This window comes from Oryctolagus cuniculus, chromosome 10 (assembly GCF_051225735.1).
Source record: "Oryctolagus cuniculus isolate XC-2025 breed Fujian yellow rabbit chromosome 10, ASM5122573v1, whole genome shotgun sequence".
Taxonomy (NCBI): domain Eukaryota; kingdom Metazoa; phylum Chordata; class Mammalia; order Lagomorpha; family Leporidae; genus Oryctolagus; species Oryctolagus cuniculus.
This window is the reverse complement of record NC_142876.1, coordinates 126,318,220-126,340,177: the sequence shown is the minus strand read 5'-3', so window position 1 is coordinate 126,340,177 and position 21,958 is coordinate 126,318,220. Positions and strand designations below refer to the sequence as shown.

The 21,958-nt window shown below is 48.3% G+C and overlaps 1 protein-coding gene across 17 annotated transcripts in view; it reads left to right on the top strand.

Moving 5' to 3' along the window:
• The window catches only part of CHL1 (cell adhesion molecule L1 like), a 176,330-nt gene that overhangs the window by 124,915 nt on the left and 29,457 nt on the right, over positions 1 to 21,958 (top strand). For all 17 annotated transcript variants that reach the window (XM_070050027.2, XM_089305726.1, XM_089305724.1 and 14 more), the window contains 9 exons: positions 3,358 to 3,542; positions 9,446 to 9,577; positions 11,561 to 11,701; positions 11,996 to 12,107; positions 13,395 to 13,561; positions 16,033 to 16,198; positions 20,750 to 20,874; positions 21,139 to 21,240; positions 21,430 to 21,627. In XM_070050027.2, the coding sequence (XP_069906128.2) occupies positions 3,358 to 3,542; positions 9,446 to 9,577; positions 11,561 to 11,701; positions 11,996 to 12,107; positions 13,395 to 13,561; positions 16,033 to 16,198; positions 20,750 to 20,874; positions 21,139 to 21,240; positions 21,430 to 21,627 (1,328 nt within the window). The remainder of the gene's footprint in view (positions 1 to 3,357; positions 3,543 to 9,445; positions 9,578 to 11,560; positions 11,702 to 11,995; positions 12,108 to 13,394; positions 13,562 to 16,032; positions 16,199 to 20,749; positions 20,875 to 21,138; positions 21,241 to 21,429; positions 21,628 to 21,958) is intronic.

Here is a 21,958-nt window from a genome sequence, read left to right as displayed (position 1 = left end):
ATAATTTGCTGTGTATTGTGAAGACTGGTTTAAAAAGTCGGAGTATGCAGAGAAGGAGCTGATTTGAATGGTTTTACAGTCCTATACTTTGTCAGTTCCTCTCCAGCGTCAGTGTCCAGGCTTCTCATCTATGTGAAATCATCAGTGTGTTTTGATGTCAGTTGGTTCGATGTTCTGTGACATGGCCTCAGGTCAGGAGGTTTCGTCTCTGTATCATTTCAGATCAACATCTGACCAGTCAGTGTGCATCATGACAGTAACAACCTGCCCTGCTGGCCATGTTGTATTTGTTTAAGGTCAAACCCTTTCTAAGTTGACTCTTGGGCAGGCAAACCTTTCAGTAATTCTTCCTTATTTCCCACAAATGACATCACTTACCTCTTAAGATGGAAATCATGTAAATCATTGTCAAGATTATATAACTGCTCTCATGTACTTGTTAGATGAGTTGGCCACAAAGCCCTTGTTTAAAAGAAAATGGAGGCTGGCGCCGCGGCTCGCTAGGCTAATCCTCCACCTTGCGGCGCTGGCACACCGGGTTCTAGTCCTGGTCGGGGCGCCAGATTCTGTCCTGGTTGCCCCTATTCCAGGCCAGCTCTCTGCTGTGGCCAGGGAGTGCAGTGGAGGATGGCCCATGTGCTTGGGCCCTGCACCCCATGGGAGACCAGGATAAGTACCTGGCTCCTGCCATCGGATCAGCATGGTGCGCCGGCCGCGGCAGCCATTGGAGGGTGAACCAACGGCAAAAAAGGAAGACCTTTCTCTCTGTCTCTCTCTCTCTCTCTCTCTCTCACTCTCTCACTCTCTCACTGTCCACTCTGCCTGTCAAAAAAAGAAAAAGAAAAGAAAAGAAAATGGAGGGGTCAGCATTGTGCCTAGCGGGTAAAATCATCTAATGCTAGCATCCCATATGGGTGTTGGTTTGTGTCCTGGATCCTCCACTTCTGATCCAGCTCCCTGATAATGGCCTAGGCAAGAGACGGCCTGGGTGAGTGGGACCCTGCCACCCATTTGGGAGACCTGGATGAAGCTCCTGGCTCCTGGCTTAGGCCTGGCCCAGCCCTGGCCATTGCAGCTATCAGCGGAGTACACCAGTGGATGGAAGATGTCTGTGTCTCTCTCTTTCTCTCTGAACTCTAACTTTCATGTAAATAAATCTTAAAAAAAAAAGAAAATGGACATATAAGCATGGGCTGTCCTTGGTGCATGAAGAATCCTGACACATGCTCATGGTTTTTGCCCGCAGTGGTTTCTTCGTAGTCACCCTGGGCTTGTGCCGGACATCATGTCCCTCTGATCCCCTCTTGGTGGAAGGTGAGCCATCAGGAAGCACCTTGTAGAAGTTCTTCCATATGTGTCCGCAGAAGTGGTTAAACTGTGAACTGTGAACTGTAAACTATGCAGGACCAAAGTGAAGACGTCAAACCCTTATTCTGCATCAAGCACCATGACTGGCATTGCCCGTGCACTGACTGCTTCCATCCTCTTCAGAGCGTGGGATGTGAATCCCCCTCAGAGAGAAGGGAAAGCTGGGGAAAGGAGGCTCAGGGAGCCCCTGGGAGGAGCAGAGCTGAGATCCATCCTGGCTGTCCCAGAAACTGAGCCACGAGGTAACGTCAGCATCCTGAGCTAGCTAAACCTATGTTTTGGTTCAGTTATAGGATCGCTTCTTGGCCTTTTGGCTAAGATCAGGTGTGGTCCAGTTACGGGAAAGGAGAAAGAACTAAAGAACGTCGTTGTCCCTAACCTGAGCAAGTTGCCCCTCCTTGGAAGCGTGAAAATGTTGATGATCTTTAAAACAGAAACTTGTAGAAGCACCCCCAAGCTGAGGGGCTTAAATTCTGTGGATTCTGTGATGGTAGATAAAGCTTTAACTCCTTTCCCGGGACAAGGCTTTCCCTCAGAGGAAATAGTCTGTGGCATCCGATTCCTATTACTGTGACAAACTGCCTGAAGCTGTGAGCTTTAGGGAGAACACAGCTTGTTTGGCTCTTAGTTCTGGATTTCTAGAGCCTGGCACCAACATTATCCTAGCCACAGTGAGGGCCCACCAGCAGTCAGTGTCACAGGGCAGGAGCAGGGGAGAGATCACACCAAGAGGACAAGAAGCCAGGGAGCAGGGAGGGCCAGGATTGCTGTCTACTAACAGTCTCCTCTCCTGGGAACTGTGTCAGTGCCACTCAGAAACAACCCTCACCCCGCCTGAAGGCAGGGATCCCGGTGACAGAGGACCTCCCATTGCCCCTACCACCAGCTCCCTGTGGCTACAGCAGGTCCTGAGCAGGGCCCTTGGGACACAGACCACACAAACCACCACGACCCATGTTCTGGCCATGATTCACACTCGTCACTTTGAATGGGAACCACTCACCTGCTCACATAGCTTTCTTCCTGTTCTGTGAATCTGTGGTGTAGGCTGGGTAGGATTCTATTGTAAGATGCTGTGTTATCAGTAAAAACTTGAGAATAAAAGTCAAGGCTGGCATTGCGGTGCTGTGGGCTAAGCCAGGACCAGCACCGCCTCACTGCTTCACTCTTCTCCATCTGTCGAAGGATCTTTGCCAGAGTTCAGGCTGCCCTGGACCTCAGCCCTTGCCAGGACAGGGGCTCCCTGGGAGTCCACACTCAATGCAAGCTGCTCGCTTTCTGTCCTGAAGCCCCTTTCATGTGCAAGAACAAAATAAAGTGATTGCCACGAGCACCGGGGAACACGGGGCAAATGTCCAGGACGGGTGGATGCACTGCCAGAGTTGCCAGCTGTATTCTGCCACTTGTGTCCTTTCCTGTTTATCTTTTTAAACTTGCTTATCCTTATTTTAACTTCAATAGCACTCGAGCAAAGATGTGTTGAGGGAAAAAAATGCTGCATATTACACTTTTGAACATAAACATACAGTGTTTCATAATCTTAAGTTTTTGTTCAGGTCCTCATCTGGCCAGCTTTTATTCTTTTTCAGGAAGATTTATTCATTTGAAAAGGAGCGAGAGAGCAAGAGAGCACACACTTCCATCTGGTGGTTCACTCCCCAGATGACTACGATAGATGGGACTGAGCAGGCTGAACTAGGAGCCTGGAAATCCATCTAGGCCTTCTAAATGGGCGGGAGGGACCCCGCTGCTTTCCCAGACGCATTAGCATGGAGCTAAATCAGATGTGGAGCAGCCGGGCATTGAACAAGTGCTCCCATGTGGGGTGACATCAGAGGCTCTTGCTGTGAAAGACTTGCTCTCCCAAGGCTCCCTGGTGGAATGTGGGTCTATTGGGCAGGTGTTGGGTGTTGATCCCAAGGGCACTCTGGAAGAGTGTGTCCCGACGGCTTCTCTGTATTTTATGTTCCACTATTTGTTTTTTTACAGACCAACTCCACAGATCGAGTGGAACAAAATGGGTGGTGATTTACCCAAGGGGAGAGAAACAAAAGAAAACTATGGCAAGACCTTGAAGATCGATGACGTCTCCTACCGGGACAGAGGAAACTACCGCTGCACAGCCAGCAACGCCCTGGGGACAGCCAGTCACAACTTCCATGTGGTGGTGGAAGGTGCGTTCCCCTGGCCGCGCTTTCTTTCTGCTTTTCATGAAAGTGAGCTCAGACGTGAGGTGGGCTTTGCCTGTAAAGTGCATGTGTACAGGCAGTTCCAGCTTTCTGCTGAGGCCTCGTACACACACACTGCTCAGGTCATTGCCCACTCCCACAGCACACAGATGGAGCCGTGGCAAGAGCAGATCTAGTCAGGGACCACACGGGTGCCGTCTGTGATTTGTTCAGCCATCCGTCCTGGCCTCTTGTGTCAGAGAGTGTGAGAAATTACCTTCAGTGCAGTGCACCTGTGATGTGCATGAGAGCCGATCCTGAGGGAGAAGTGGTGGCCGCAGTGGAACAGAGTTCAGTCAGTGCTCCAGGCTCCACGTCTGTGGATTCAACCAGCCTCAGGGGGAAATACTTGGAAAAGAATTGCACCCTTACTGAACAAGTCTGTCTTTTTCCTGGTCATCTCCCTAAATAGTGCGATGTAACAACTCTTAACATTGCATTGATATTGCTTTCATTATCATAAGTGAACTAAGATTGTGTACAGTCTCGGGGAGGATGTGTGTAGGTTCCATGTAAAAACTACACCACTTGTAACAGAGACTTGAGCACCTGCAGTGTTTGGTATCCCCAGGGGTCCTGGAATCCATTCCCTATGGATACTTGGGTGACTGTTAAAACAGGTCTGGAAGAAAACGTGGATTTTTGAAGAAACCCAGTCATTCGCTTGGCATGTCCGTGGTCATTGTGTTGCACACTGCACCAAAGAAGTGAGGGTCAGTGCTGTCTTAGCTCTTTCTTAGATGGGATTGTTTTTTTTTTTTTTTTTTCCTGTATCTTGGGTTTTGATGATGTTCACTGTGGTGCTTATGGGGAAAGAAAGACAGACTATGTGCTGTAAATGTTAATTCCCTGGCAAACTGTTCAAAAACACATTATATTAATTTTCTCTGTAAATCCAAGCTTCTTGACCAATTGAGGTTTTACTGTTTGTTGTACTTTGGAAATCAGCAGACAAGGATGACATTGTTTTAAAAGGAGTCAGCCACAGAATGCAGATGCTGGGGTCTAGGCAGCAGTGAGAGTCTGTGTGCTCTTGGGAATTCAGTTGATGCCAGACCACGCTGGGGCCCTCTGTCTGTGGTTTCGTGACTCCATCGATTAAGTTAATTGGAAGATTGCTGCATTTGTACTTATTAGTGTGGTACGTGCTTAACTATTGAAGGAACTGTCTCTTCCAAGCTGACATTTAGTGACTAGTGCTCCAGGGTTCCCGTCAGTATTCTGAAAAGGTTCACCACTTAAAGCTTCGATTTGCGCAAGTTGTCTTCATTAATGGGGTAAAAAAAGATTCAGATGCAAATTCCACACACAAGTAAATGTTAAGATGATTGGTTTACATACATATTGTGGAGTGGCCTCTCCACAATATGTATTCGTAGTTTAGGATAGGAAGAACAGAAAAGCAAAGACCAGAATTTAATTTTCTTTGGTTCAACAAAGTTCTATTTAGGAGAAAGTCCACCATTGTGCATTAGTATCAACATCTGTCAGCAGTGAACACATCAAGACATTCAGGGAGGAAGAATTTAATGACTTATGTATTCTTAGTCATTGTTCTGTGCTTCTATCTAATGTGGCAACGTCTGTACCCCTCGCCCCTCCTGCAAATACACCCACCAACCAGACATGTCTGACTGTTAGCTGCTCCTGCTCCAAGATGCTGACTGTTAGAGATTCTTCCAGATGGCTGCAACGTGCTACGGTAGCTGAATATTTTAACAGTCTGGCCACAGTTTTCTTGATTCTAAGAATGAAGCTTTAAAAAGAATTGCAAGGGTGGCAAAAAAAAAAAAATCAAAGATGTAAAATTAATTATGTAGTTTAAAATTTTGACCCTAGGCTCCCAAAGGAATATAGGTTTTCTGAATACATTGTTTTCACTATTCACAATGCAGCTATTAGCTCTATTGAGATGTAAATGATACTCCTTGAAGAACATAAATGTTTGGTGTTTCTCTTTGCGTGTGTATGTGAAGAGCAAATTGGGCTTAAGAAGTCTTCTTTTCCTAAGCTGTGAAAGCTGTAAAACCAGTAGCTGTGGCTTCTCTCTCATCCAGTGATCAGTTAACTTTTACTAGATTTTCCTCTGTCTTCCTGGATCCTGGACTCTCTCTTTCTGTCTCCTGTTAAGAAAGCCAAATTAAACAACAATTAGCCATATGGAAGAATACAATGCTATTGTGCACTTTGAAAATCCAGTGCATTCTGAAAACATGCTTTGTGCTTAAGTAAAGGCATAGATTATATGGTATTCTGTGTGTGATGTTTCTTCCTTACTTTTTTTTAAAGATGTATTTGTTTTACTTTTATCTGCTGGTTCACTCTCCAGATGGCCGCAACGGCCAGAGCTGCGCCAATCCGAAGCCAGGAGCCAGGAGCTTCTTCCAGGTCTCCCATGTGGGTGCAGGGGTCCAAGGACTTGGGCCATCCTCCACTGCTTTCCCAGGCCATAGAAGAGAGCTGGATGGGAAGTGGAGCAGCTGGGTCTCCAACCGGCGCCCATATGGGATGCCGGCACTGCAAGCAGTGGCTTTACCCAGGATGCCACAGCACTGGCCCCTCTTTCTTATTATTAAACTCAAATTCTTTGAATTTTTAACTAAAGCTACAACATCCTAAAGATGAAATCAAAGTACATTTTAAAGCTTGTGATACACATAGGCAGCAGCAGTCAGAATGTCCTGAGTTGGCACAAACCCACCCCCAGGTATCTCAGGTAACAAAGACTGCACATTCTAAATAAGGCCGTGTCAGGGTGGCAGCTGAAACATTACAAACTCAGAAATCAAAATGTGATCACACTCACGTTTCAGCTGATTACCTATCAGTTCCCACCATTTTTCGTGTTACCAGCTCTTGATTCATTCAAGGCTTTTGAATTTTAGTAAATGTAAATATTTATTTGTGATTATGTATCCCTAATCTAATCCAAATGTTTGTTTTTGAAGGTTGTCATGAATTCAACTGCAGTTCAATCATTTAGTCTTCAGAAACTTCATTTCAAAAAACAGTTCTATTTCTAAAAAGCTGCAGCGAGATCTAACTTTTGATCTCTTCATATATGGACACTTAATAGGAACAAGTGATACAGTAGCTTCACTAAGGAGGTACTGCCTTGCACATATTGTAGGCACTCTGTTTGCTCTATCTCAGTTTTCTCCAGGGATGAGCCTCTTTAATTAGCTGCTTTTTTTTTTAAAGATTTATTTATTTACTTATTTATTTGAAAGGCAGAAATATAGAGGGGGGAGGGGAAAGGGGAGAAGAAAAGGGAGGGAGAGAGAGAGAGAGAGAGGTAGAGAGAAAGAGAGAGAGGCATTGATCTTCTTTCTGCTGGTTCACTCCGCAAACGGCCACAACTGCCAGTGCTGGGCTGGGCCGAAGCCAGGAAGGATCTGGGAGCTTCTTCTGGGTCTTCCACCATGTGGGTGCAGGGGCTCAAGCACTTGGGCCATCTTCTTCTGCTTTTCCAGGCACATAAGCAGGGAGCTGGATGGAAAATGGAGTAGCCAGGACTCAAACTGGCACCATATGGGATGCTGGCACTGCAGGTGGAGGCTTAGCCTTCTACGCTTCAGAGCTGGCCCCTACCTGCTTCTTACATCCCTTGTGCAGACATTTGCCTCTCTACTTTCAGCAGCACAAGAGAATTTATCATCTTACTTTTATATACAGTGAAGACAAAATAAACACAGTTTCAGCACAGCAATTTCCATATATTTTAGGACAGTAGAGCAAAGACTGGGCTTCAACCATGTTGTTTCCTCAAATTTTCAGCTCTAACCTTTGCTCTCCCTGGGGCTGTCCCTCTCACCACTCTCACCCTTCAGAAACTGTCTCGTTCTAAGCTTTGAAAGTATCATTTGTGCCGTCCCTGCCTGCCCTGCCCTGTGGCTCATCCAGCCAGCATTTCCCATCCCAGAACCCGTGTCTGTAGTAACGGAGGGACGGGATAGATGTTCTATTTCTGCACTAGGTTCTGAGAGCGAGTGCCCAATATGCAGTCTTTCCCTGCTGTCTGAGGTCCCTTCTTCCTTCCTGGGCCTTCTCCCCTCCTGTCTTGGAGGCTGCTCCTTCATTTCAGCCTAGGACTTCCCAGGTGACCACCCTGTGCTAGGCCGGATACCAGGCAGAGGAGACACAGGGAGAGTCTGCTCACGGGAGGCCACTGGTCTCTGGACTTCAGTTTGGGGTTTGACAAAGGCCCAAGTGGGGAGCAGTGTCCTGGAAGGCCCAACCAGAGGAGGTTTCAGAGCAAGACAGGCCAAAATTCTCTCAGATGTCAAGAAGCTTCCTGCTGCTCAGGACTGGCTTTGTTCTCCAGGAGAGACGGGTAAGAGAAGCATGAGAATAAATGCCCCAGTGCCCATCTCAAAAGCACTGAGGAGGACTAAGGTTAGGGTTAGTTCACATAGAAATTTCTTGAGTGGCTTGAGAGAAATTGGGGGAAGCTTGGATTTGGAAGCACCAAGTGAGGTTGGTTCTCCTATGTGAAGACAGCAATGAATAGAAAAACTCATGGTTTCAGTGTCAGTGCTGCCCGCCCAGGTTCATCTGCAGATCCTGCAGTGGCAACAACAGGAAACAAGGCTTCTTACATTGATGACCTTGGGGAAACAGGGTGGCTTCCCCCAAGTCCAGGTCTCTGTATGTAAGGTTAAAGGCCTAGAAGAAATGGTGTAAAGTTAGCCTTCAGCCATTGAATACTGTAGACACTCAGGGATACATGAAGTTTGCAGATTGAGAAAAGAAAGGGAGATCTCCGATTTACTCCTCATCACTGCGTGATCCTTACTGTATATTCTTTGAACACGGTGGTCGTGGTTTTCTACTGCAAATACACTTCCGTTCAGAGCCTTTCCCCTAATTTATAAACATTGGATTTCAGTGTGTGTGTGTGTGTGTGCATGTGTGTGTAAAAGACTCTGAAAGGTGCAAATAACATCAAAGCAGCAAAACAAAATCAAGAACGTTCTCTACCTCTAAAAGTGATCCTCAGCTTATCACCCAGACAACTTCATTTTAAACCAAGAGACTAAAAGTCCCCAGAAATATGTGCATCATAAACACAGACATCCACCCTGGAATTTAGTCGTTAGGGTTATACCACGTTTTCAAAGGGCTTCCCCTTGGACTTGAGTTTGCCAGAATTGTTTATGCACTTTCATTTCCCCTGGTGAATTTTTAGGTGTTTTTTTTTTTTTCCACACAATTCCCCTTTCCCACATTTAGGCTAACAAAATTATTTAAAAGGCATTTTTGTTTTATGCATGCATCTTTAATAATTTTTTTCTTGATGTCTTGGGGGGAATGACCAGAACTACTGCCTGCCTGGTGGTCCTCCTGTGACTCCCTGCCGACCCCAGGACAAACATGACAGGGTTGTCCAGGCTGGGGAAATGGCTGGCTTGTGCTGAGCCACACTCAGGGTATACCACAGGGTGTCTGGGCACAGAAAGTGGTGTGTAAATGGGATCCCTCTTTTCCCCCACTGTTCTGAGGGCAAAAAGCTAAATGCTGCTTTTTAGGCTTCTCTCCCTCCCTGTTTAAAAATATCTAGGAAATAACTTTTCCAAGTTGATTAAACAGATGAATAAATGCTAAAATCATCAAGAAATACTTAAGGTGTAGAAAATGTTAACCATTTTTGTGAAGAAATCCTCGGAACACAGTTTCTGCATCACGGACCTCAGGATGCGCCCCGGTGGTCAGCCGAGCTTCCCGGGGCGGCTCCATTCCAGAGCCCTGGTGAAGGCCCGCGCCTGGCAGGGAGCCTGGCCGGACCTCTCCTTGCGGGTGCGTTTGGGGCTGGGAGGCAGGAAACTTCACACGTGCTCCCTTCGTTCCAGAGCCTCCACGCTGGACCAAGAAGCCCCAGAGCGCAGTGTACAGCAGCGGTGGCAGCGGGGTCTTGCTGTGCGAGGCGGAGGGTGAGCCCCAGCCCACGATCACGTGGAGAGTCAACGGCGCCCCGCTGGACGGTGAGTGGTGGGCGGCGTGGCTCCCTGTCACAGTGTGGCCGGGAGTGTGTGGTGGGGAATGAGCCCGGCTGAGGACCCAGCTCACCAGGAAGCCGGCAATCGCACCTGTCTGAGCAGTGTGAGGACCGAGGCCGGCCATTAGGGAATCCCGCGTGAGAGCCCAGGGCCGCCCTGCCCTCTCCCGCGTTGCCCTCTCCTCAGGGACAAAGGGCCAGTCCGGCTCTCCTCCTCTTCTTTGCCCCTGAATGCGTTCGTCCAGACGGGAGGTCCTGAGATGCAGCCCTGCAAGGGGGTCAGGACCCTGTGGGCAAGCACTCCGGTTTGACACATGGCTCTGGCAGCGCACTCCTGATAGGCAGATGTCAGTGTTCTGGGCTCTCCCTTGAGCTGCCGCCTGACCTTTGGCTGGGAGTGTCACGCCCCTCTCGGTAGCCATTGCTGATTGTGCCTTGTCCTCAGGATGGTTCCGGTAAAGCCCTGTTCCACTTCCTCCAGGAGGTGCCTCTGGATCTTGATGCCCCTTGTTCATGGTTCTGTGGAAAGCTCTGGCCTTCTTTGCAGCTGACCCTGCACAGCAGCTTGGGCACCCGCAGAGCACAAGGTTTGCTCCACGTGAATTTTTCAGTCAGACTTGGGTGAACAGTCAGCGGAGACGTCCACACTGTCGGTCACTGTGCTTCTGCGGTTGGTTGTCAGTTCCCGTTCAGTTAGGGCACGAGCTGGATTGATTTTTTTCTTGTGATTTGCTGTGATCTGCCGCTGCTGTGTCCTTCTTCTGTAACATCATCTCTTCCCTTAAACAAGTCATAAATTTGTAAAATACTGGTTTCTTCGGGGGTATTGTCCGCGTAGACCTTGTTGTAAAGCACTAATGATTTTGCTGTTTCTTCACATCAGCTTCATCGTAAATTTGGTGTTCATTCTGGTCTCAATTATGGCAGAATCTATGTCGCTGTAATAGGGGGTCTTCTCAAACTGTTGTCTTTCTTAGTACCTCAGACTAGATCCTGTTCAAGAATATTATAATGTGTTAGTATGAATTCATTTTGATGTACAAAAATTCTGAAATCCGGGCATAGTTTTTTACATAGTATGCATTTTCTGTGAGCTTTTTGAAGAACCCCGTGTGTTCTACTCTTTTGCAACATTATGCCAAGGGCACAGTGTGTAGACAGCTGTATGCTGTGGGATGTGTCAGTCCCCTCTTTGAAACCCGGGGCCTCCACAGCAATGCGGTCCAGCAGGCGCTGAGCGGCGTCAATGAGAAACACACCTGCTGCTTCCCAGAGTTCTCTGGCCCATAATAAGTACATCAGAAATGTTAGATCTTCTTATTTCCAAAAGATGTTTCCAGAATTATTCTTGGGTAGAGAGAGAAGTGGGTTTTATTGCCAAAAAAATGACTCTGGCCCCTGCTCACAGGATGGATGTAGTCCTGTTGGGAGAAAGAGGCACTGAGCTGTTGGCCTGACGTGGGTCACAGTGAACATGGAAAGTGAAGTGAAGGGTGTGGCTGACAAATTCAGAAGGGTGGGCGAATGCAACAGGGACAGCGCTCAGGGAGGAGACCACAGCCCATGCTGGTGGACTGTGAGTATCGCAGTGCCCTGGCTGTGGGATCTGTGCTGCACAAAGTCTGCATCTGAGTTCAGGAGGTTAGGAGAGGGTCACTGGACAGTGGGACAGTGTCAAAAAAGTCATCTGGACTCTCACCTGTGTCTGTGGGAGTGGAGAGCCAGTGAGCTGTGGAGCAGTGAGTCTTTTGATGATAAATATTAATTTGAAAGAAGATTGAAAATGCTAGAGTCTGGAAAGGAAAATCCATGGATGATGTGAAGAAAAACTAAGGAGTTAGCTTTAGTGAATGATTATTCACCCTAAACTGGTCTTGAAATATAAATACTGTGTGACAAATTTAATAAATGGTGCATAAATACTTTATGTCCTATTCTTCATCAAACTGACATTCTTTAATCTCTTTAGGCCATCCAGTTGCTGGTGATGTCATCTTCCCCAGAGAAATCAGTTTCACCAATCTGCAGCCAAATCACACGGCTGTGTACCAGTGTGAAGCCTCCAACGTTCATGGGACCATCCTGGCCAACGCCAACATTGACGTTGTAGGTGAGTATGCCTGGGAGCAGGCAGTGCCTGCGGCTTCCTGAAGGAAACAGCCCGGGTCACACCCCAAGAAGCAGCTGAATCTTGACACATGAAAAGTTGGGGGAAATCAAAGCACCTTGCCCCTTGCATTTGGGTGTCAGACCTCATCCTGCAAATGTGTTGAGCTTGGATGCTTATCTAATGTAAGAGTACGGCTGAATAGTCTTGTTGTTATGGCTAGGACATAAGGAGGCTCAATTTGCGTGTCTTTCTTACTTTAAAGTTTGAAACTGTATTTATGTTCTTTTCAAATAGATGTCCGTCCATTGATTCAGACTGAAGATGAAGAAAGCTACCCCGCTGTGGTTGGGTACAGTGCCTTCTTGCACTGCGAGTTCTTTGCTTCCCCTGAGGCAGTGGTGTCCTGGTAAGCTGGCCATTTGCTTAAGAGAATGGCGTAGTAGAATTCACCTTACTTCTCTGTCCTTCACTGGATAGGCCATGTTGTGTCCACGCGGTTACCTGGAATGAGCACCCCCGGGAGAGGTAACAACCCTGACCGCCTGCCTCTCCTGAACGGGGTGGTCTAACCTGGGGAAATCAAGTGACCCATGTGTGTTCATGGAGGCACACAGACTCTTGCAGAGAGGCAGAGTTAAAGGTGGCTTTGGCTTTTGTCGTGGAGATTTCTGAGGTCATGTGTGAATGACTTCATTGTTGCTGTTCTGGGGTTGTCTAGTTACCTTGATCTGCCTTAAATTCCAAATGCACATGCTTCAAACCTTCCCGACATTGATATTCATTGTCATTTCTATGCATTAACTGGGGCCACAAGTCCAGCACATGGGTCTACCTTACTGGGAAAGCTTGGTTCTGCCTTCAAATGACCTTGGCATTACTCTGAGGAGAAGTGGCCACTCAGGTGCAGAGCTAGAACCCATCTGTATTTACACTTGCGGTGCTTGGTTCATTGTCTCCTTTTGGCATTATTTTGGATTTTTTAAAACAATATTCTGTTAGAGTGATTTATTTTGATTATAGATGAAGGTTTGGCCTCCCCTTAAATCTGTACCTCCTGTAAGCCCCACGCTCTCAGCCTGTCCCTACCCTGTGGGGTTCTGTGTGGACTCAGCCCCCACGTCCACTGCATTGTTGGCTCTGGCGGCTGCTGGGGGACGTCCAGGATCAATCAGACCTGCAGCAGATGCTTGGGAAGTGGATGGAGGTTGGGAAAGGACTCTAGACTGACTTGTGGGATGCTGTGATGGGGTCCTCAGGACAGGGGCCCCTCTCCTCTAGTATTCTGGATGACTGATGTTTTCCAGGAGAGGGAGAGACTCCGAGGTTCATTATCTCTTTCAGTTACTGCTTCTATTGGAACCCTGGAACAGTCATCGGCTAGAGTTTGCCCTCAGTAAACCAGAGGCTAGTTAGTAAGCTCTGATGCAAAACAGTGGTGGTGGCTGTGGGAACCCCTCAGAGGCACGGGAGGGGCTCAGGCTCCTGCAGGCTCAGTCGACTTGGGCAGATGGGATGTACACCCGTGGCCACTCTGAGAAAAACACGAACCCCAGGGGAACATTGCAGAGAGTCTTCAGCTCCTAGGAAGGGGTCGGCCTGGGTGACATCAGCAATAGTATCAGAGTGCTTTCCTGTGTATCAGAGTGAAGGGTCCCTCTCCCTCAGCTGGACCCCTGCTTTCCTGTGTCCACAGGCAGAAGGTGGAAGAAGCCAGCCCCCTGGAGGGCGAACGGTACCACGTGCACAGAAACGGCACTCTGGAGATCAGCAATGTCACTGAAGACGATGCCGGGTCCTACTCCTGCTGGGTGGAAAATGCTGTAGGGAAGACTGCAGTCACAGCCAGTTTGGATATTAGAAGTATTTTTATTTCATTTATACTCCACATAGATTCTCATATAGCTTTAGTCTGACGTCATTTTTCCAAATGAAGCAATGGAATTTAAGTCTGAGCACCCGTTAAGCTTCTTTAGACCATTTTAAAGTCCTAGACTGTGTTTCATTTGAAAGACCATACAAGTGTGACAGGGTATGATGCATGCAAGGCTGTGTACAATTCTAAGGGGGAGCTAGGTGTCTGTGGTGGTAGCTGCTGGAATTCCCTGTTTTGGTGTATTTTTGTAATTGCATTTTATTTCAGTAGCCAGTTGAAGGTTATCAGTAATGGACTTTTTTTTTTAAAGTTTTATTTATTTATTTGAGAGAGTTACAGACAGAGAGAGGGAGAAACAGAGAGAGAAGTCTTCCATTCACTGGCTTACTCCTCAAATGGAGTGATTAGCCGGAGCTGGGTTGATTAGAAACCAGGAGCTGATAGCTTTTTCTGAGTCTCCCACATTGGTGTAGGGGCCCAAGCACTTGGGCCATCTTCTACTGCTTTCTCTGGCCATAGCAGAGAGCTGAATCAGAAGTGGAGCAGCTAGAATTTGAAACAGCGCACATATGGGATGCTGGCACCACAAGTGGAGGCTTAAGCTACTATGCCACAGAACTGGCCCCAGTAATGGACTATTTGAGTTAAACATTTCACACTCACAAAAGTTAAGTTTTGTAAAGACCAGGACATGGTAGATCTGGTTAATATCTGTTCTTGATAATAGGAGACTTTTCCTTTTTTTTTTTTTTAAAGGAAAGATTCATTTATTTAATGAAAGGCAGAGTGATAGAGAGAAGGGCAGAGAGAGATTGATTCTGTCCATTGATTCACGCCTCAAATGCTTGCAATGGCTGGGTGCTGAGCCAGGCTGAAGCCAGGAGCCTAGAACCCCACTTGGGTCTCCCTTGTGGGTGGTAGGGACCCAAGTACTTGGACCATCACCCGCTACCTCCCAGGATGCATAGATTACAAGCAGAGGAGCTAGGACTTGAACCAGGCACTCCAGTATTCCTTGTAGGCATCTTGAGAGGTGGCTTAACCTGCTGCACCACAGCGCCACCCACAGGTAGCTTTATACCCTTTCTCTCTTCAGCACTGAGTCCTGTGGTGACAGAGGGGCCGTGTGTGTGTGTGTGTGTGTGTGTGTGTGTGTGTGTCTGCCGACGCGTGCTTGAGCATCTGTTTTCATTGTGTTCCCACCACTTTCTCTCTTCTTTCCACTTCACTTTTCTTCCTTCCTTCCTTCTTTTCTGTCCTTCTCTCTTGTGTCCTTTTATGATTTTATAGTACTTGTCCTCTGTGCCTCGTCTGCCACACCCACCCAGGAACCACCCCCCCTTCTGTCTGCTGTGTGTGACCTCTCCCTACACTTTTCCTGAATCACTCAGAGTTTTCAAAATACACTGAAGGAGGCTGTGAGGTTTTTTTGTTTATGTCTTTTTTTTTTAATATTTCAAGCTGCAGATTTGTATCAAAGCTCAGCAGCTCAGCCAGGGTCAGAGTCAGAGAGAGCAGGGCCTGAGCCTCTTGTTCTCGATGCCCAGCACTGTGCATGGCCCAGGGCGGACCTCAGGTGGCTGCATCCAGCCAGCTGCCAAGCCCACGAGCTTCAGTGTCCTAAAGCGTCCGTTGTGTTTGCAAGGAATATGTGAAGTTCCCTCAGTGGAGGACTAAGAACACACTTTCTGTGTGTAAGACAGCAATGCAGAGAATGGAGTGGAGTAAGAAGCTGTGCTGTAGTGATGGAAAGCGTAAGCTTGGTCTCTGCCAGATTTGGGCTCCAAACCCTGCTCAGCCCCGAACTAGTTAGGAAACCTCTCAATTTAATTCTGGCCTCATCGTCTCTGTGGGGTGGAGATATTAATATCTGTGGGACTGCTATCATTGTGAAGTTCACAATGCTGGTGAACTTGTTAGCAGAGTCCTAGTGAATAGAGTAAGAGCTTATTCAGTGGTGTCTGTTATTGAATGGATTTCTGACTTTAAATTTAGAATCAGGCGTGGGAGGTTTAAGAATTCACTCACAACTCATTTAGCGTATGAGCTTCTCCAGCCCTCATGCTCGTGATACCCAAAATCCATTTTATTAACACTCTCAGTTTTTTGCTCAGCGCCCTGAGAATTGCATAGACAGCAAATGTTAGAGTGTGGCCCTGGGGTTAGAAACAATTATAATGAAGTGAATATTTTCCAAGGCAACCGTGGTACCAGTCTCTGAGATTCCTGTTTTTGATACTCTCTATTCATCTTTGTTTTAATCTCTGGTTCACTGTAACTCATTCACCAAGACATCGTCCAGGTGTGTACTAAGCACCTCCTGTGTACAGGCCCTGGCCCCACCCTGGGGCTCGCTTCCTGGGTCCCCACCCTCCAGGTGATGGTTTGTCTACGCAGGGCATCACCATCTGAACTCAGCATTTGTAGCTCTATCTGTTGTCTTTTTTTTGGTAAACAGACGCCACGAAGCTGAGTGTTTCTCCCAAGAACCCCCGAGTCCCCAGATCACACGTCCTTGAACTTCACTGTGAGAGCAGCTCTGACTCCCGTCTGAAGCCCAGTTTGAAGCTGTCCTGGGGTAAAGATGGAGAGGCCTTCGAGGCGAATGGCACGGAAGATGGAAGGTGGGTGACACGTGGTTTGTGGTCACAGTGTCTGCTTGGGCCTAATGCCTTGCAGCTGAAAAAGTTCTGAAAGCCTCAGCGCTGAGTTTCAAGGCACACGTGTATCACCTACTGCTCCTGCTGACTTTCCAGGTCCCTGCGTCATCTGTCTGTACGTGGAGCAGAGGCCACCCCGGTGACCGAGGCAGGCTTACCGCGTGGGCTCGGGCACTTAGAAAGCTGTTGGGAAGGCTGGGGAGTTGGGCCTCAAGGGACTGCTCAGGCATCACGTGGCCCTGCAGCTTCTGTTCGAGCGTCTGGAAACGGCTTCTGTCTTGACAGCTACCTCACACATGGCCAGCCCTGCACCGGCCACTCATGCTGCCCAGAGACAATGCTGTCTGCTTCTCTTCCATTGCCCAGCCTCACAGGAGTCTGCCTCACTGGCTGAACCTAAGTCGTTCCTGGAATTCCTCCTTCTGCAAAGTCCTGGCAAGCACGGTCATCCCTTGGTATCTGAGGGGAAGGGGGTGAGGACCCCTTGCAGACAGCAGAATCCTTGGGTGTTTCAGTCCCTTAGATACAGTGGTGTGGTGTCCGCACTGAGCCTGCACCGTCAATCTGTGTACTGAAGTAATGCCAGGATTGTACGGGATACCTGACACATAAGTGCTTTTTAAGTGGCTCTTACACTGTGCTGTTCAGGGTGGTGGCAGAACGTCTGCGTGTTTTCAGTGCGTTCACTGCTTTTAGTTTTTGAGCGTTTATAGTCTGGCATTGCCTGATTCCCCGTATATCGATGCAGCATCTCTCTTGACCTCTGTGGAGAAACTGGACCACACGTAGAGAATAAAGGATGGGTGGGAGCAGTTGCAGAACTCCACTGGGTGGTCCTGTGGACATTAGGAGGGAAAGAATGGCTGTTCACTTCTGCTTTGCTGCCAAGCAAGGGTTAAAAATGGGCCATCTGGGGTTGCAGCCAAATCTCCCTGCACTTGGGTTTTGTTGCTCATTTCTCTGAAACCTCTGATGACCTTTGGGTGACAACTGGCTGCTGTGCCATAGTCCAGAACATGGCCCCTGATGTAGCACTCATCAGGTGCAGCACTCAGACACGCAGCTCAGCATCTGTGCCTCAGTGTACCTCCTGAAGTGGAGTTTGATGATGCAAATTTAAAGATGACTTCTACACATGTAGAAAGACCTGGTGATTTGCACTGTGCACCTCCTCAGGGCGTGGTGCTCATTGTTTCCACCTGCTTGGCCTCTGTGGCATCTGTGTACATATTTGTGTGCATGGATGTGTGTGCATGTGCATATGTGTGTGCAGTAAGTGCATTGCAAGTGTGTGTGCACATGTCTGTTGGGGGTAGATGGATGTGTGTATTCATGGCATATGTGCATGTGTGTATGTAGGAATGCACATGCACTTATTTTCATGTTCAGGTGTGTGGGGTGCATTGTACATGTGTGTGCATGGGCTATGTGTATGTTCATGCTTGCATGTATGGGATATTTGCAGGTGCACATATGCATGAATGTGTGCATGTGTGTGTATGGGGCATGTGTATGCATGGGGTGTGTGCATGTGTGTGTTTGTGGTGTGCGTGAATGTGTGTGCATTTCCTCTGTCCCTCCTGCCTCCCTGTATGTGCAGTTGTGATAGAAACAGATGTGTTAGAATCCTAAGGGCTACTCTGCAACAGAATCTTCAACTTCAGATTCTGTCTCAGCTGATCTGTTACTGCTCACATCTACCCACATTCTCCCTCTTGTTTTCATGTTTTCTGGAGTCTTTCCTGTGACTTTTGGGCTATCAGTAGTAAGAGGAGGGACCCAGGCCTTGTCCTGCACATGCGTATTAAGCCTCTAGCCCCAGGAGCTGCAGCTTTTTTTATGGCCCTGTCTTAGCTTTTGTGGATGCTGTGCTGACACTCAAACAAACTTGCAGCAGATTGGACTGAACGAGTGACAGACATGTTCTTCCGCCTTTCCCTGAGCAAGTGGAGGGAATGAGGGACAGACACCCTTGCTCAGAAGGGACTCAGGAGTGGGGAGGGTCAGGAGGGACTGCGGCTGGGTCCTAAGGGCTACCAGGGACAGGCATGAAGATGTGGCAGGGTTAATACCACAGGTGTCTGCTGGGCTACCAGGAGCAGCAGCCCTGCTTCCTCCTCATCACTAGGCCAAGATCAGAGTCTTGTGTGTGGGAAGAAGTCACATCTAGAGAGCAGCGAGACGGGAGGTTCCCCTGCTCTGTCCTCCGGCCCGTGTCAAGTGCAGGTGTGGTGAGAGCCACTCTGGCCACCTTACACCTGCGTGCCTCTGCCTAGGTTGGTGCTTCCCTGGGAGGCCGTTCATGACTCCAGGCGAAGCGAGCACTGGGAGATACTGCAGAGGGTGGGGAGGGGGTCATGCGTTAGAGGACAGAGGAGGTGGGGCAAGGCTGGGAACATCTGGTGGGGGCTTCTGTCCGTGGCTTCAGCAGGTGAACAGGACAAGGGCACGGGGTCCAGAGGTTGTAGGGAAACCCTAGCAGAGGGTCAGGAACTGAGACACTTTGTCCAAGCAGAGAGGCAGGAGGAATGGGGTCTGGGGATGTCACAGCATCTGCTGTGAGGAGCGTGATTAGCAACAGGCCAGAATGAAGGAGTGAATTTGATTACTGTGATTAGTCGCGGCCTCTGAGCACAGGCTGTCCTGCCAGCTCCGTTTGCTTTACCTGGCTGACTTGTCTCACGCCCGTTTCCAGTGGGGCGCGTTGAGGGCCTGAGTGGTTCACGGTCGCATGAATAAGGATCCATGGGCTGAACCTGCAGCCCAGTTCTCCAAGAAGAACAGCTTCATGATCCTGCCCCAGGACGTGGCCGTTCCACAGAGGGAGCGGGGCCGGACAGTGGGGAGCTGGCATGCAGAAGGTGGCAGGCTGGTGGTGCTGACAAAGGTGTGCAAGGGTCAGGGTCGGTTGGTTGGGTTTCTCAGGTGAGGGGATTAAGCAAGGACAGATGAGGAAAAGATCAGGAGGCTCCCAGCTAGATTCTGCAAGCAGAATGCCCTTGACTATGAAGGAAGCGTAGCACAGGAGAGAAATGCGGCTGCTGTCTCGGGCACCGAGGGCACATCTGTGCCAACGCCGTGATGATGGCCAGAATTCCTTCAGTGCCATGTACCCCCTGGAAGTGTCTGGTTAATAGCTCAACTCAGTCTGAGCCTGGGTCTGGCATATTTCAGCCTCCCCACCTTCACCACAGCCCCTAAAATTCAAGGTCACTTGCACATATGAGGCACATGAGGTGCACTTGAGAGACTGACAAGGGCCTCAAGCAAGAGAAGGTCACCACAGAGATGCCCCTCACACCTTTTGCCCACATCTTGGTGAGATTCCAGCTCCGGGGAGTAGCTTTGTGCCAAGCAGGTTGTAGCCTTCACCTAGGAAGTCAACCTGTGCAGAAGCTGCCAGTGAGTGTAAAATTCTGAGTCTGTGCCAAGGGGGCATCAGGCAACAGGAACTGAGAGATTCGTGTTCTGAACTGATGCAGTTCTTGATTAGCAAAATCAGGCTGAATCACCTGGCACACTGTTTACTCGTTGGTGTAGAAATGAGAGACTGACTGTCCACAGTGAGAAGGCAGAATTTGTCAGTTTTTACTGCAGTGTGAAGTAGTTTTCCATAATTTCAACTTCTCAGCAGTTTATGAATTTTATGTTTAAAATCTCAATTATGCAAGATTCTGCCACCCTCTCCTCAAGGATAGCATTATTTAAACTACTTCAACTAAATCGCCACTGTTATGAATAAATTTTAAATTTAATGGAGCTTAAACATCTCCAGTAGGTATTTTGATAATATGTAGGTATAGACCAAAGGCTGCAATTTATAGAGAAGCAATTTTCATGTGGTCAACTTGATTACAATTGCAAAAGCAGAACAAATAACAAAAAGGAAATTTAAATGCTTTGTGCAAAGAAGCACTGGGCCACTGTGTGCTGTTGAGAGAAAGCACATCAGACATTACCATGCGTTCTGCTCGGGAGCTGTGGGTGAAGAAAGTGAAACTTGTCGGAAGGACGTAGTAGAGGCCCCCTTCGCAGGTGTCCCGGAGGCTCCCAGCTCAAGATTCTGCAAGCAGAATGCCTTCTCAGATGGAGATGGGGTTAGATCAGGGGTCTGCCCTTGTGGGAAGGCCCGGGAGGGAACCTCCAACACCCCGGGAATCACTCAGAGCCACTCGGGTGCTGCAGGCCGCGGTGTCCTCACGTGCCCTCCAGGCTGCACATACGCTGTCCATCACTGTCCATGTACCCTGCCTTCCAAAGGTTAGAGAAGGCGACCCAGGTCATGGCTGTGTAGACTTTTACATATGCTTGGAAGATGGCTTTTTCTCCAGTTGTCTCCTGGGCATCCCATAATACAGTGTGTCACTTAGGTATCCCCTGATGCAGTGTACATTAATGTGGAGTTGTTTTTCAGTCTTTTTTGAATTGTTTCCAGGAGAATGTACAGTGCTGGAAGGATTTTGTTTCTCCTTCTCCTCTTGTTTTCATCCTCAGTGTAGATTTTTTTTCTGGTAGGATCACTATTGATGGAGCTAATATGACCATATCTAATGTCACATCAGAGGACCAAGGGGTTTACTCCTGCTTTGCCCAGACTGCTCTAGACAACGCTGCTGATGTGACTCGAGTCACTGTCTTGGGTGAGTGCACAGGCGATCTCTGTTCAGTGCTGACTAAATCCTGCTGTTCCCAGGCAGTAAAGCCAGTGATGGTCTGAGCCCCTGCACATAAATTATTGCCTTGAATTTTTTGTTTGAAAAGTAGCCCCACTTTCACATAGTTTCTCTTGTTCTCACATACACGAATCAACACTTCCTTCTTTTCCCAATGTGTCTGGATGCAGGATTTGGACAGACAGCTAGTGACCTGCATTTTCCTTGCCTGTGTCTTTCGTTATTAATCAGATGTTCCAGATCCACCAGAAAACCTTCAGTTGTCTCACAGACAGAACAGGAGTGTCCAGCTGACGTGGGAAGCGGGAGACAGCCACAACAGCAATATTAGCGGTAGGAAGACTTGGCGTAATTACTACCCTTGTCCCAGAGAGTAAACGTCAATAGAGAAGCAGTTTCTATACCAAGTGCGATGGATGATGTGTCTCAGGACATGTTTTTAAGCTTTTGATCCTGTGTAAATCCTACTATAACCCAAGTACCTGGGCTCATTCTAATGCTCTGTCCTTGCTCCTCTGCCAGAGTTCATTGTAGAGTTTGAAGGAAACAAAGAGGAACCCGGACGCTGGGAGGAGCTGGCCAGAGTCCCAGGAAAGGACACGACAGTCTTGTTAGCTCTGGCTCCGTATGTGAGATACCAGTTCAGGGTCATAGCTGTGAATGAAGTGGGGAGAAGCCAGCCCAGCCAGCCCTCGGACCATCATGAGACCCCACCCGCAGGTACGCAACTGCTCACGTCGGGATTCTGACAAAATGTTTTCGTTTGGCCCCATCTTTGAACATGTTAGGAAAAAAAAAAAGGTTGGCAGAATAGTGTAGGATTTATTATTTTTATTGATTCGTTTGCAAGACAGAGAGGGTGAGAGGGTTCTCGTGTTTGCTGGTTTATTCCCCAAATGCCTGTGGCAACTGGAGGTGGGGACCCAGTCCAGGTCTCGCACTGGCCCCAGTTACTTGAGCCATCATCTGCTGCCTTCAGGGTCTGCCGTAGAAGGAAGCTGCAGACAGGAGCTGGAGCCAGGAATGGAACCGGGGACACTGCTGGACAATG